At 34.7% G+C, this 16,885-nt stretch overlaps 1 protein-coding gene and 1 pseudogene across 1 annotated transcript; both read right to left on the reverse strand.

The window, feature by feature from the left end:
- Window positions 1-4,082: 4,082 nt before the first annotated feature.
- On the reverse strand, window positions 4,083-4,940 carry LOC110781293 (phosphopantothenoylcysteine decarboxylase subunit VHS3-like). Its single transcript, XM_021985509.2, has one exon. The coding sequence runs from the start codon at window positions 4,685-4,687 to the stop codon at window positions 4,223-4,225; it is 465 nt and encodes a 154-aa protein (XP_021841201.1). The 5' UTR covers window positions 4,688-4,940; the 3' UTR covers window positions 4,083-4,222.
- An 8,850-nt stretch (window positions 4,941-13,790) lies between these two features.
- LOC110776092 (40S ribosomal protein S5-like) lies at window positions 13,791-16,626 on the reverse strand (annotated as a pseudogene).
- Between the last annotated feature and the right edge of the window lie 259 nt (window positions 16,627-16,885).

Consider the following 16,885-nt stretch of genomic DNA (forward strand, 5'->3'; position numbering starts at 1 on the left):
TTCTGATCTGGACATGATCTGTACAAATCGATTTTGATCTGAACATGTTGGTTCTACAAGGATCGGTTCTGATGTAGACAAGATCATTGCAGATTTGAACATGAGCTGGACATGATCTGTACAGATCAGTTATGATCTGGATATTATATGAACCTACCAGTTCTAGTCTAGATATATAATGGTTCTGATCTATAAAAATCAGTTCTGATATGGACATGACCTGATCATATCGTTTCTATGGTTTTAATTTGGACATGATGAATTTGAATGTTTTGTAAATGTTCTTTTATGCCTTAAATAATAGATTTTAATTGCACCAACAACAACATTATTTTTTATTAAAGCAATAATAGTAATAAAATATTAAATAATAACAATGATATAAACATATACCAATAATAATAATAATAATAATAATAATAATAATAATAATAATAATAATAACAAAATAATAATAATAATAATAATAATAATAATAATAATAATGATGATAATCTGGTCTGATCTGTTCTGATCTGAACTTATTTTTTCTGATCTGATCTGATCTAAACTTATTTTTTCTGATCTGATCTGATTTGATCTGATCTGATCTGATTAAATCTTAAATAAGTAATAAGGTCCTGAAATAAGGTGAACTAAACAGGGCCTTAGTGCGCCAACTACTAATATCATCCCACCCTCTAATAATACTGGAACCCCCTAATTTATCTTTTGAATCCCACAATCTGTAACATTCTATCCTTAGCTTTTATATATACCGATCACACATCATACTTACAAAGTAACCAACAACGAGCAAGCTCGTGCGCAACTCGATCATGCACGGTCTTTACAAAAACAACGTTCCAAGACACTCTAGTGAGTCGTGACCAATTACTCCGTACTAACATGAATTGGATAAAAATAAATTTGAATTATCAGAAGAAAAAAAAAAGAGGAAATAAATGAGCCTGGTTAGCATGCATCTTCAGAAGCAAAACACCCATAAAAGAAGCAGTTTTGGTACTTTGGTAAACTGAAAATACATGGTTGGCATGTGAATATGTTGGGAACCTAAGGTATTTTTTATAACAATCCCATTATCCCATGCTTATACTTCCATTTGCCAACCAATAGTTTTCATGTAAATCTTTATTATTATTTTCATTATTTATTTAAGTGTATATCTTACTCCAATTTTATTGCACCACTTGAATTCCTTGCTCAACAAAACGTTTCTCAACAAACAAACAAAAAAAAACGCAAAAAATCTCGTGTTTATAAATGTATATATGAATCAAAACATGTCGGAGCATTGGAGCAACATTAACATTTTAACATGGCTTCAAACTTCAAAGTAAATTAAAAGGATTATGCATGAACCTACGAGTGAATGTGCTAAATAGTTATTGGCTCTGCGATGGATTTTTTTTAAAGGTAAGAAAAATAGTATTGTGGAAGTATTGTAAAACGGGGGTAGTATATGACATTCGACTTCCCGTTTTACTAGTTGAGTGATTCGTGGAATTGGCAAAAAAGAACTTAGTGTTTTCTTTAAAAAACATGAATCAAATTGTTAGGGATTTACTATTTACCGCGTCATATTACTCAAAAGCGCCCTATTTATTTATTCATATACCCTCCTATATGTACCTTATTCATTTACTTTCTTTCACCTCTAACCTTTCCACCATATTTCTGACCACCACCACCTCCGACAGCCGCCACCTCGGCCGCTACCTCTGAGCGTCAATCCGGCCACCGCATATTGTTACATGTGCGAGTCTACCGATAGAACCCCGACGACTTCACAATAAGTTTTTTTGTCCATGGTACGAGCTTAAAATTCATAAGTCTATACCATGGACGAAGCTCAAAATTCATAAGTCTCCAAATTTTTTTCTCGGGTAAATTAATTGAAATTAAACAACAAATTAAACCCTTAATAACATAGACTTATGCATATTAAGCTCACACCATGGTGTAGACTTTTGCATTTTAAGCTCATGTCATGGTACGAGCTTAAAATTCATAAGTCTATACCATGGTCGAAACTCATCATTCATAAGTTTGTACCATGGTACCAGCTTAAAATGCATAAGTCTGTGAATTTTTTTTTTCGGCAAAAAAATACCCGGGGGAAGTCTTTTCTCCGGACAAATGTGTGGCAATTGGTGGTGGTTTGGCTGGTGAAGCGTCGATGGGGGTCTTTTCTCCAATAACGGGAGAGGTGTAAGTTGGGGGGGAGGGGGGGGAGAGAAATGAAAAGTTAAGATAAGAGTATTAATGTAAAATAATGGGATGGTTTTAAATATATTGGGACGACTTTTAACGCTCTAGTTATTTTATCCTTGTTCACCATAGAACTAAAGAATGAGTAAATTATCATGAGCTTACATAATGATTAACTAGAGAAACAAGTTATTGTAGCCTTTTTCACCATATAACTCAATACAGAGTAATAATTAATGTCCAATAAGATATTTAAGATTGATAATTTATGTACGATGTGTTTTAAGTTCGAATTCTCTCACTTATTTATAATGTGTTGTAATGATATACTGATATTTTAAGTTCTTGCCGACAATCATTCACTTTTGAGATGATCATTAATTAACATTTTCAAATAATATATTTATACAATAATCACATAGACATATAGTATTATATATGGAGTAGTATAATTACAATTGAGTTTGGGCCACTATATTAAGTTAAGAAACGAGAAGTCCATGACCTTTTTGTTTTCCTACATTATTGTCGTATTATTTCCATCGATCTTTTATAATTGTTCACGTCGTGACATATTTTTACAAGACTCATGTTTGAGAAGTCATAATCTTGACATAATGATAAAAAATGAGGATCTGTTTATAATATGTCAGGGTTTGATTTCTCCCACCATCATTTACTATTTGTAATACCCTTGTGAGCGGTGGCTCATTAGCACTTAAAAAAAAATTCTATTTGATAATCACATACATAAAAGCTACATGTACGGTAAACAATCAAAGTAACAACCAATTAAGCGACATTAACAAAATAGAACGAATAATAATGTCATAACCATATCAATGATCGTATTTGGCCTTTAGTATGACAAATCTATAAATCCAAACAATTAGTAGACCCTCAAGTTTTAATTTTCTCTTTGTAAAAGACCCACCACACGTCCCTCTTCTTGGAGGGGAGGTGTTGGACGCTTTAAGGAAATGTTGACATATACTTGGTGTTAGACAAAATAATTCACCTTGAAGAATTATTTGGCTTAATTAATCTGATTGATCAGACAATTTAATATTACTTACTGGATTTATTTAACTGTCAAATCATATCTAATAGTATGTGAATAAATGTTACAGGTAGTCAGATTTTCCGGGTTGACCGATCTAAATGCCAACACCCTCATCCAGCGCTAATCATAACTGTCAAATCATATCTAATAGTATGCGAATAAACGTTACAGGTAGCCAAGTGAGTGATATAATAGGTGCTCTATCAGACGTATTTTCAAAACTAATCTTATTATAGACCACCTTCTCAAAATACGAAACAATGATGTCTTAACCTAGTGCTATAAGACTGAGAATTTGTATACAACAAGTTCAAATACCCCTCTTTCATTTCTAATTTGTATTGCCACTCATCGCAATCTAAAAAGCCTTCTCAAAGAGGAAACAAAGAACCACTCAAAACTAGACCTGGTTATCGGGCGGGGCGGGTCAGGGTCGGTGCGGGTCAAAAGAGGGTCGGGTATTGAAAGGGTCATTTTTAGCGGGTCGATAATGGGCGGGTCAAAAGCGGGTCGCGGGTCAATAGCGGGTCATTAGTGGGCGGGTCAATAAACGAGCAATGAAAAATGAAAAACAAAAGAGCCATGTGCAAGTACAAGTAAATACGAAGCTATACACGTAATTTTTTGTATCATTACTATTTTAATTTTCAAAATAATTGTAGTATAAGTTTGACCCTATAATGACTCTGTCCAATAAAGGCCCTGTCCAATAAGAGCCCTGCCCAATAAAAGCCCTATTAACTTGACCATAACCCTATATCCATTGGACTACCCTGTCCATTAACCAGGTCTACTCAAAACCCATAAAAAAAGGGAAGCAAAAGCAAGAATATTAGTAGAATAAAACATAAGAGGGTTATTCAACTATGTTGACCAAGAAGACATGAAAATAACACATTACACATTACATAAAATTCTCACCTAATTAACTCCCTATACATTATTATTTTACCCTGGATGTGACACTGAATATGACCATGGAACAACTTGATTTTCTTCATCATCTTCATCCTCATCAACATCATCATTACCATCATCACTCTCATCATCTTCATAACCATTGTCTCCATCGTCGTCATTGTCATCGTCATCGTCATCATCATTATCATCATCATCGTAATCTTCATCGGCCACTTCACGGCCACCATTACCATTGTTACCAACATCTCTACGCTGCCTTTCAATAAGGCAACCCGGGCAAACGGAGAGAGTTGGTCCGAACTTCGGGCCGGACCCGGACCATAGTGTAGGAGATTGACAAATATGACAAAGAAGAGTCCTAGAGTGTTTTGAAACAAGAAAATTAGCACCATGAACTTTGGAATCACATTCATAACATAAATTTGCTTGATCCGATTCACAAAATATTGTAGCAATATTGCTACATAACTCACATTTCCTCTTCACCCTCATTTTTTTTTTCTTTCCAAATCCTCCAAATTAAACAAGGAAGAATAATTTTGTTTATTTTTCTTCTATTTTACCACTAATTTTAAGGTGGAAAAAGTATGGTTTTGGCAAGTTGGAAGTTAGCTAATAATGAAAAATATTGCCTGGCCTAAGTTTATGGTTGGATTTAAGAGATTTGGGAGAAGATATTTTTATTATTTTTTTTTAAAAAAAAAAATCATGAATTTGCTTGTATTGCTTATTATAGTGACAACTAGGAGAAGTTGTGGCTATAGTCATTTCTTTTTAATGTAAATAAATATAAACCATATGATATGATTCTTCAGGTGGATTCAAAGGGTACACCCGGCCTAATTATTTGATTAGTACAAAGTTCAAATTTTATTTCTTTTAATTAATTTCTATTTAATTATGAAGGTGAACGTGAACATGCTACTTTCTTGTGAGTCAACATTCTAATTACACTTTTAAGTTTAAACTAGTTAGTGGTCCGGACTAATATCCTGGAGTGTTACTTTATATATATATATATATATATATATATATATATATATATATATATATATATATATATATATATATATATATATAAAATCAGGATCTGGTGAGAACCACCCCTTAAGATAAGAACTGAGAACCAATCTCAACCGTTTTCAATCGAACGACTCTCACCTTGCCCGACCAAATAAAAAAAGTAAGGACAATATAGTAAATTTACATCGCTGAATGACCTCCTCTCTCAACCCAATTCTCAAGTTTTCTTTCTCTCTCTTCTGTCCGTTTTCTCTCTCCTCCTCTAAATCCTCTCTACTGTTTCTGTTTCCTTGGAACGCTCTTGGAAAATTTTGATCCCCTCAGTCATCTCACATCTTCAACCGAAGCTCAAATTTTAATTCATCAATGGCGTTTTCGAGTAGTTTGTAAGTCCTATCTCTCTCCTTCTACATTTATCTTCACAAACCTAAAATTAGGGTTTCAAAATCCCTATTTTTTTGCTTCCAATCGACGAACATGCTTTATATTGAAGAATAAGGGAAAGCGAATTAAGCAACTATTTTTTCGTTAATCTTCGATTAATTTCGTCCTCCAAATGTCTGATAGGTGAATTCGATTCGACCTTTGTTGCTAATTTTATTTAATTAGGTTTTCAATTGAATTTTATGCCTTTTATTTGATTTTTTCGTTCTAATTTTACTAGAATTAGGGTTTTTTTTGTTTTGATGGGCTTGTGCTAGGTGTTTTGGTATGGTCTTTAGAATTCAGTTCTGGTTCTGGTCTTAATTTAATTTCAACTTAGTCTTGGCTCTGTTAGTTATCTCAATTCAGTGGTGACTTATGGGATTTGTTGGAACTACCTACTGATTAGTTTCTTAGGATAACTGTGTATGAGGTATGAGTTTTGTTGTGCAATTGGGAATTTTTTCAGAAGGAATACAAAAAATATAGGGTTTGTTTCATGGTATCGGATTGAATTCGGTCATAAATTTAGTTAGCTCGACTTAATCCGACTGCTAGAACCATTTATGAGATTTGGGGAGTGAATGAAGAGAACTGATCATGTGGTTGAAGGTTAATATGAAGTAGCATATTTGTAGTTTTCTTGTACACTAAGGAAAACATAGATGATGATGTTGTTGCTACTTGTGCATTGTCTAGCATACTTGGTGTGTATTTTCGTGGATTCCTCAATCATAGACTTAAATTAATATTTTGAAAATATACGTACTGATTTTTTAGCGCATTCGCAAACATCTGTAAAGAATCATTAGTGTCATTTCCATGCAGAGAACGAGAGCTCTCTTGAGACTTCATTCCCTGGAAAAGGTGTTTCTTTTCCGCTTCTGCTTTACTCAGCTTAAGTTTAATGTATCTAGTGCGATAGTCTTCTTCTAATTTGTCTGATTTAGCAAGAGCGATTTTGTGGAGCATCTCAGCTTCTCGTCAGTCTCATCAGCCTTAAGCTGGAACATGTCTGCTTTTGCCTGTTTAAGTTTCACTATGCTTTCAGCCACGACACCTTAAAGAATTTAGTTTACTTTTGCAGACATTTAGTTTACTTTTGCAGAAATTTAGTCTACTTTAGTTTACTTTTACCTTGTTGACTTTTATTTTGGTTGGCTTGTGCTGTAGTGTTTCTGTTTGTGTGGCCTGCTATTATTTTGGCTGGCTTATGCTGTAGTGTTTCTGTTCGTATGGCCTGTTGTTATTTTGGCTTAACTTCTGTTCTATGGTGTGACTTGTTTTGCTTCGGTGTTGCTGGCCTTCTTTTCCAATTGGCAGCTTAATCAATTTCGTATTTGCTTTTGTAAAAGTTTGATTTGGCTTGTTCCTGGCTGTAAGAAACTTGAAATATTCTGTATGTTCATATTTTCTAGTCTTTCTTGGGACTCTGAGATTCAGTTGCAGTGGAGCAGTGGTTTAGGTCAGTTGGCAATCTTTTCCCGAGAGCTAGATTTCATGCTCATTCTCAAACGTCAATATCATTTTGAGAGGACTTGATTTCTTAATTAGTCTCCATATCTCATTTTCCCTTTTGCAGTCCATTGATTTTTCCTAGGTTAATTAGTCTCCATATCCCTTTACTGTCTACTGCTTTATTGTTTTAAAAAGAGAAAAGGGCCCCACAAATTCTTCATAAAATGCATGTGAAGCTAACTTACTAGAAACTTTTGGTTAACAAGTAGCTTCTTTATAAGTCTGAGTCTGAATAACATACATAATGTGTCTTATGTGCAGATTCCATCTCAGAGTGATAGCAGCATAGTTCAGTAAAATCGCCAGAAGCAAATTGATTGATTTTGGTTCGCCTCACACACTGTGAGGGGGTCGAAAAAGCACGAGGCTAATGCGTGACCTCGTCCCTCGTGGGTGTGACGCTTCTTTTTGTCAAATCAAGTGTAATTGGATTTCCTGTGAGTTTACACCCAATTGACTAGTAATATAGGAGTCGCCATTCAGTTTTTAACGACAATGAGAAAAACTGACAAAACCCGGTTATCGTGACATAAAGGGAGTGCAATTATGTTTGACCACGACGGCCGTAGGTTCCCTTGTGATCCCTGGTGGTGGGGATCGCTCAACGTACACCCGCAGGGTAGAGATTGAGGGTTCGGGGGACTGTAACTACCGAGAGGAGTACTCGCTCTTCGATAACTCCAGAGGCAGGATATCCTTACTAGCTCAGCATAAATAATTGAAGGGACATGCGTTAACTATTAAACTAATCTGAGTTGATTTTATCAATATGCAACATATAGTACTAGATCGGGCTCGATTATCTGATTTAGATTGTTTTAAGGGACCTAGCATGATAATCCAATTTCCCAAAAATATCATATTTATTAAGCGTAATCGAACAATCAGATTTAGTTAGTTTAACAGTTCATAAAAGGGCGAGGAAAGCAATTAAACCATGGAAAAGGGACACATTACGACGCACCCTTGAGAGGTGCGTCACGGTTCTCAGAAAACTAACCAATTTGACTTTGCTATTTCTCCTTTTATTTAACGAATCTCAAATTATGGGACGGGATACGTTCTGTTCGATTTATGGATCGATTGGGACAGAACGCGTGATCAGTTTTGCAGCGTGAGGCTTAGGCTTAGGGGTTTAGAGTCAATACTCAGAATATAATTGTGTGTTGTGTGTCCTTTTCACGTCGAACTTAAGGCCCTGTTTATAGAAAAGAGTTCGTGGAAAGATAGAATTGCAGAACTCTAATCCGCGAGGAATTAGGAAAAAACACGTACCAGGTATTTTCAGCGCCCAGAGCCAGGCGTTGAAAATAGGATCTGGGCTGTTTTTCTTAGTCAGATTCGGATTCCTGGAATCCGGAGTATTTGAGATTTAATTGAGTCTTTTAGTGCGTATTAACCTTGTGACGGGATGCGTCTGGGCCCGTTACGAACTCTAGGCTCGTTAGGATTTTAATTAATACGTGACTCTTACTTTCGAATCATATTAGGAATAGGATTCTCTCGCAATTTCTATCTCATTTAGGATTTATGTTGGAGTGCAACACCTAATTCTGACAGGTTTCTATCTTTTATGACTTTCCACTTTTAACAACTACCCATTCGGCAGTTACTATTTTAGCAGGTTTCCATAAATAGCAGGTTTCGGGTGAAATGAAAAGGGGTAATGAGATTCGTTATTTTATAGGAGATGCGTTGTCAAGTGGAGATTTACGTTTTCATCATCGAACCTTCCCTTTCGGGAATGGGGACAAAAGTAGGTGTCTACAGACACCTAGGTAAGTTTTGCACACTCTAAAGAATATTGATTATGCGGAATATGGCTGATACATTATTTCCAAGGTTCTTTTAGGACCTTCAGAAGCTTGTTTAGAAGCACACATGGTATAGTATGATATTAGTATAGAAGAGTTGCTGATTACAGTTATAGTTACAGAATGTCACTGATGTATTAGATAGGTAAATGACCATTCAAGGTATGTTACAAACAGATCAAATACCTCATGTAATCTCCAAATTATAGCACATACATTTATTGCAAAAAGAGATGCAATGTTTTTGTTTCAAGCAACAACCCTTTTTAAACTAGTTGTATTGATTTTGTTGCGCAACGTTGTTAATACAAGCTATAACTCGATAAAATATATCAAGTGAATGGTTTACTCGCGAAGGGCTCTAAAACGTCAAGTCTGCGTCAAGTGAGTCTTTACTTTTGAAAACACTAGCCTACTAGCTCAATTGGTAGAGCATTGTGCAAATTCACGAAGATGTGGGTTCGAATCCCACGTAGGTTCATTTACTTTCGATTTTTCTTTATTTACTTTTTAGTCTATATTGTTTACTTTTGAGTATATATTGTCTACTTTTGAGTTTATATTATTTATTTCTTATGTTTGTCGAATTACTTTGGAATTTTTCCTTCACCTTGAAGCTAGTTAAAGGGTTGTTGGGTTCTTTTGGAGTTGACACAGGGGTTGTTCAATGAAATGACAAAGGTACTCATTTATGTACTATTTGATGATCTTTAGTTTTGAATTGATTCTATTTGCTATTACGGGTTCTTTATCTACTTTAAATTGAACAAAAGGTTAAACATATGAGTGTATTCTTATCACTCCTACTCTATCTTTAAGTAACACTAGCCTACTAGCTCAACAGGTAGAGGTTTAGAGCTTTGTGAAAAAGATGCGGGTTCGAATCACACGTATGTTCATCTTTACTTTTGGTATTTATTCATTTACTTTTTGTATAAATTTATTTACTTTTAGTTTAAAAACCTTTACTTGACCGTTTGAACTCATATAATTCTTTCTTATTCGATTACTTCTACTACGTATCTACTACCTATTGGTTGATGTTGATCATTTACTTTTGAATCACTTCTATTTACTTTTACGAGGTTTCGATCTACTTTTCGATTGAATAAAAGAAAATTTATGTAATCTATTTTAGACAAAAAGATTAAATATCCTCACAAAAGGCATATCAAGTGAAAGTTTTGGATCACAATTAAAAAGCTAAATACGTCATTATGGCAAAGGGTAATACGAATTCATAACTAGGTTTACGAATTAACTTTTGAAGCAAATTAATTTACTTTTACCAAATTTTAATCTACTTTTTCACATAGGGGAAGAAAAATACTTAATGAGTGACTCCATTTCACACAACTTACCTCTATGAACCTATGCAACATGGAATTTTTTAGCAAATGTAAATGAATGACTAATATCAGGAACATCCGAATTCATCCCTACAAATACATGTGTTCTCATCAACCTATGTAGGATTCGAACCTACATCCATGTGCAATGACACATTGCTCTACCATTTGAGCTAATAGGTTTGTTTACTTTTAAAAGAAATTGTGTTTACTTTTGAGTTTATATTATGTACTGTTTAGATTTTTTTAATTACTTTATAATATTTTCAGTTACTTTATAGAAAAGCAAACAAACAAAATCCTACAAACCTACCACAAATAAAACTGACCTAAACAGGTGCTCTAAAATCACCGGCAGGGCAACAAAAATTTGCAGATAAGCAACACTAAAAAAACAGCAGAGAAGACTGCATTCCAAGCTTCCACAACCAGAACTACAATCAAACCAAGCCAACTCAAACATGCTGCCAAAAGGGTGAAACCAGAATAATAAAAACTAGCCAACAAACCAAAATACAAGTTGCACTAGGTAACATAGATAAAACAGAAACAAGAACCACGACATTAAGGCACTAAGCCTTTGAGTTTAGGAGCCTGCAAGCACCTCAAATAAGATGTAACCTGAATCTGTTTCACCAGCACAGAACTATCCTTAATTAAGGTTTACTTTTAGGGAGGTTTAATTTACATTTATAGATACTTATTTTACTTTATGAGAATTCATATCCTTGGATTATTGCACTGCAAAAACGTCCTTCTTCACTTGTTATACCAATGTATATTAATTTACTTTTACTTTTAGAGATACTTAATTTACTTTTACTAAATGTCTGTTTACTTAAAAATAAAAATTCTAGCAAAAAGTATTGACTAATAAAGTTCCTCTGCAACCATGTTGAGAATAGGATCGGCAATAAGCTGTTTTTTGTTTGCTTCAAAAGATTGTGAACCCAATGGTGAATATCCCTGTGGAACAACAAGTTTAGTAAACAGTCTATTTAGTTTTTCAAGCAAAACTGCAAATGAAACTTACAGATAGATGAATGCTCAGCTCTTTGATCTACAAAATTCATGCAGCTTTTGTTTGTTGCCACATAGGATGACATTCCACTTGGTTTACAGCAGGAGGAACACGAGCAACTTTCAGAAGGCCGGTCATCTAGTTTATTCACAGAGAAATTGCGAACACAACCTATTGCTCGAACCCTACCTGAATAACAAAGTGCCTCCATTGATTTCCATGTACTAGGTATGTCTGCGAGAAGATATCTCTCAGGATTATCACCACTTAGTCCTTTTTTCTCCTTTATTCTCCAGGGGACCTTTCATAAAACAATAATATCTAGGAAAAAGAATAAAATGGAGAAATCAGAAAAGACGGATAAAAAACTCTAATATATTTTCTTGATTAAAACAAGTCACATACAAGATTGAAGGCCACATATTACACGATTACAATTTTAGTTTACCTTTAGAGAGATATCGTTTACCTTATGAGAAATTTAGTTTACTAGTTCAAGGGTGAAAAAATTACGTTTTTGTTAGCCTTTTATTATTTCTTCTCTGCAAAAACAGGGTAAAAAAAGTTTATTTTAGGATAGAAACACGTTGTTAATCACTTTTCTTATATCATTTGAATATTTAGTTTAAGCCTTTTGTAGCAAACACTGACAAAAGGCTAGCTTAATGATCAGTTTACTTTAAGAGATATAAGTTTACTTTTGTTTAATTTTTATTTACTTAACACATTTTTAGTCTAGCTAACTGATTCACTTCTAATAAGTTTCAATCTAATTTAAAAAACAGGAGAACTACAGGGGAGAAAAAATGCAATTGTGTTTACTAGTCATCTGTCCCAAATTGAGGATGAAAATATTACACCTAACAGTCAAAGCATAAACAAACTATGTACAAAACAGACCCTAGCAGACCAAATTTTACACTGGCCAGCAGGCACAACTTTAACCCACCAGTCACGCTAGTCAAGTCAGACAAAACAAGAAGAAGCTGCTGCTGTAACCTAATTGAAAAAACGAACTGGTTACGCACCAAACAACATTCAACACACTTGAGTTAGGCCTAAAAATTGAATTCAAAATTCGTTTGCAACCTTTCTTAAATATCACATACTTGAGTTCGATAATTCAGTAAATAAAACCAGCTAAAATCATTAAAAAAATATATACAAATTCAAGCATAAAAAAATCCAGGTAAGAATTAACTCAAATTCACCTTAAGTTATAGCTAGCAAACTTACAAAATTTACAGAAATTAGAGTGTCAAAATATCCTAACAATTGACTTAAAAAATCACTTAATTCAGAATTATAGGTTGCTAATTTGTAGCGAATTGAACAACAAATTTTTGGATAATATTACTACCGAAAATTGATTCAATCAATATGAAAAGATCAAAGCAAATTTATCAATGAAATTTTTTGAAATTTAAAACCTAGAAATCTAATTCAATCAAATTAGCAAGTAATACCTGCGTCCGAGATCAACTTTTCAGATCCATGAGGAATTCAGCGCCGCATAATTCAATTTCGCAAAAAATCGACTGAATTTGTAACTTAATATTGACAAAAGTATCAAATTTTGAGAACAAATTGCTGAAATTATGAAGCAAAATGAAGAGTGAGAAATTGCAAAATGAAGAGTGAGTAATTTGCAGAAATTTGAGCAACATACGCAGATAGTTGAGTTAATTTTCAAGAAAATTCGACATAAAAAACAATTAAAGGAACAAAATCGAAATAAATCGAAAGAAGAATGTAAAAGTACCTCAAAATCTCTGCAATCTTTGCGAAATTACGACATAATTTGCGGTTTTTCAAGTGTATTTCAAGCAAATTCGTTGAGGAGAGAGGTGCGTGTGTTTGAAATTGAGTGAGGAGAGAGAAATTGACGTGAGTTAGTGTAGAGAGGGAAAATCAGTTCAATCAAGATTCAGGAGGGAGAAAGAGAACCCGCTCCAAATTCATTTAATTCGCGAGATTTGATCTCAGACGTCCGTTTTATTTTAATCTAACGACTACTAGAGGTTCTCATCTTGAGGGAGGTTTTCACCAGAACCTAGTCCTATATATATATATATATATATATATATATATATATATATATATATATATATATACGGTTTTTTCATGAAATGCCCCCGAGGTTTGCAAAAATGCACCAAATACCCTCGCGTCTTTTGAATCACATAATATACCCCTATTTTTCCCTAAGTTTGCACCAAATGCCCCTAAACCGACCTTCCGTTAGTCCTCCGTTAAGTCATGTTTATAATTCACAAAATGCCCCTATTTTTAAACTTATTGCACAACATACACCTATTTGTAAACAAAGTTGCACCAAATACCCAAATTGCTTTAAACGGAAGAATTTGAATCTAACGGCTACTTTTATTAAGCCTAGGTATCAAAATATAGCCGATATGTTCTTGCTGCTTATAGAAAATCTAGAACAACTTTGATTCTTATAGGAAATCCATATAATCCAAAATTCAAGAAACAAGTGACAAAAAACTTAAGCTCAACATAATCCCTAACTCAACGATTGGCCTTGGCAACTCTTTCAATCTCATCTTTCTTCTTGATAGCATAACTGCAAATCATAAATAAAAATTAAAAAAATACTCAGCAACATACGCATTTGGTGACCACAGTGTGGCTCTGGACATCTTTCAAACAATGAAGGCAATATGTACATTTTAAGAATCATACTCCGTAGTTATCTCTGTGACAATTAAAGTTCTTCAAACCATGACCAAAATATGTACCACCCGTGTACATTTTAAGTTTTTAACAATCAAATCATGAGCATATCAAAAATTAAATAGCCAGCCTACACATCATCAAATGTATATTGTTGGTTCTTAAAATTATTATTAAATCAAGCAGATAAGCTACACATGAAATCATGTAACAACTCATAAATGGTGGTTACAAGAAGAGTGAATTGTTGGATGAACCCTTGGCAGCATTAATGAGTTCATCAGCAAGCTAGGCACTCGACAATGGTCTTAATGTTCCTGAAAGCACTCTCACGAGCTCCAGTTGTCAGAAGATAGATTGCCTGATTAACACACCTAAATGGTGAGATATCAACAGCTTGACGCCTCACAGCACCAACAGAACCAATTCTGGTAGCATCTTCTCTTGGTCCACTGCATCACACAATATGGTTCAAGAAAACATTAGTGTTGCAAAAATGCATTTGTATTGCGAACTTGTGAACCAATACCTATCATTTCTTTCCTCGTTCTATACATGATAATTAGGTGCAAAGCCTCAACGGAAAGAACATAAAGAAGACACCAAAGGGGAAGGGTTTTGGGTACCTGTTGATGATGGCATCAACAACAACTTGGATGGGGTTCAAGTCAGTCAAAAGGTGGATAATTTCCATGGCATGCTTCACAATGCGAACAGCCATAAGCTTCTTTCCATTGTTGCGTCCGTGCATCATAAGAGAGTTGGTCAACCTCTCAACAATAGGGCACCGAGCCTTCCTAAAACGCTTCATTTGATAACTTCCAGCATTGTGAGGCACATATGTGGCGTGCTTAACAGCAGTCACTCCAATGTAATCAGCCAAAGCCAAAGCCATGTCATGAACCTACATATCAAATGCCTATAAATCTATAATAAGACAACTGTATATGACTGGACTTTTCTTTTTCTTTTTTTGGAAGGGCAGTTTTTATCTTGCTGTTGTGAAGACAATCATACATGTATAAGTTCCATCCATCCACATTCAGCTATAAAATTGCACAAATTGGAGTCTCAAACAATACAAAAAACAAGTCCAAAATGTTGCAGCAGCATACATACACACACACAATAACACTCTACCAGAGAACACCACCACAAAATCTATGAAATTATGAAAAACTATACATAGATAGACAAGAGATATTACCAATCTAGACTTGAATTTCCCGACGAGCTCATTGTTCCTTCATGCGCTAAAAATCTCATAAGGCGATTTCTTCCCCTCAAAATCTTTTATTTTAGTCTTCTTCTCCCTCTGCCTTCCGATCCCACCTAAAACATGTAAACCTTATACTGTCATGGATATGGTCATATGGCTGATTCAAGGGATTAGATGGTAAACTTAACCAAATTCAAACAAACAATTATATTTTTTCAAAATTCAATTACGATTTTATTTGTTTTCATTATTTACAGTTCAATTTCTCGTGATTCATAAACTATTCAATTCCGGTGCGATCCGGGTTTTTTTGTCTTTACAATTCAATAAATAAATAAAACGAATTTATTTGAAACCACAATTCTCTATACAGTTATGCTAATTCATGCTATAAAAAACAAATTAGTTTGATTTTCAGCCCAAGAAAACATAAAATTATACCTGGGATTGAAGATAACGTCCTCTGCCTCAAACAGTTCCGAGGTAAATTGCCGAATGAGGAATGGGATGTCTTGCTCCAAACAACAAACCCAAGAATCGCAACCAAACCACCGACTACCCTCCGATCAAAATCCGATCAATCCTTCGATCAAAACGCCGAAGAACGCACAAAAAAATCCGGCGACCTTTTGCAATTTGATGGCCATCGAACCGTAATACTTCAAAATCGTGAGTTAGGATCGCCGGCGACCAGTGATCGAAGATCGACCTCCGTCGACGACCAGAGAGTTATCGACCGCCGCCGGCGACTAGAGAGCAGGAGGAAGAACAAGGGAGAGGAGAGAGAAAGAGAATAAGTTTGAGATTTTTTTTTTGAATTTACGTCGAATAACATGTATTAAGGGTAAAATGGTAAAATGCAGCTAACGGAGGACTAACGTCTGTTAACTCCAAGTGCATTTCATGAACAGTACGAAAAAATAGGGGTATATTATGTGATTCAAAAGACGCGAGGGTATTTGGTGCATTTTTGCAAACCTCGGGGGCATTTAATGAAAAAACCGATATATATATATATATATATATATATATATATATATATATATATACTTACACTCAAATGAGAAGGGAGCTTAAAATGAGAAGAATGAGAAGCGATCTCGTGCGTTCACTAAGATAAGATCTAACGACTCCTACCGCGTTTTAGTAATGGCATAATTGTAAATATTTTTTTAAAAATAACACTTGTTTTCTCTCTCCTGACTTCCGGTCTTTTCTCTCTCCTCGCGAGTTTCCTCTCAGGAACTCCGTATTCACTCTCCTCACCGCCACCGTCCATCCACCGTGCCGCTACCGTCCATCCACCGCGCCGACACTATCCACCGCGCTGCCACCATCTCCACCCTTTCATCTTCGACCGCCACCATATCTACGGCTTTTCCTTTTGTGAGTTCTTTTTATGGTTTTATTAAATTTTAGGGTTGTAGTTCCTGTCGAAAGTTGCTACAATTGAGTAGGTTGTTGATAGTTCTTTCCTATGATTTTGTGTTGATAATTATAGTGTTGTTTAGTTAAATTGATTAATTTGAAAGTCCTCAAATGTTTGAAATGTGTGATGTTAAATTATGTCTGGTTCTGTTCCTTTTCGCAATTGTTTGCTCATTTCGGATTGTTGACACGGATGAG

The sequence above is a fragment of the Spinacia oleracea genome, chromosome 6, assembly GCF_020520425.1.
Source record: "Spinacia oleracea cultivar Varoflay chromosome 6, BTI_SOV_V1, whole genome shotgun sequence".
Lineage (NCBI taxonomy): Eukaryota > Viridiplantae > Streptophyta > Magnoliopsida > Caryophyllales > Amaranthaceae > Spinacia > Spinacia oleracea.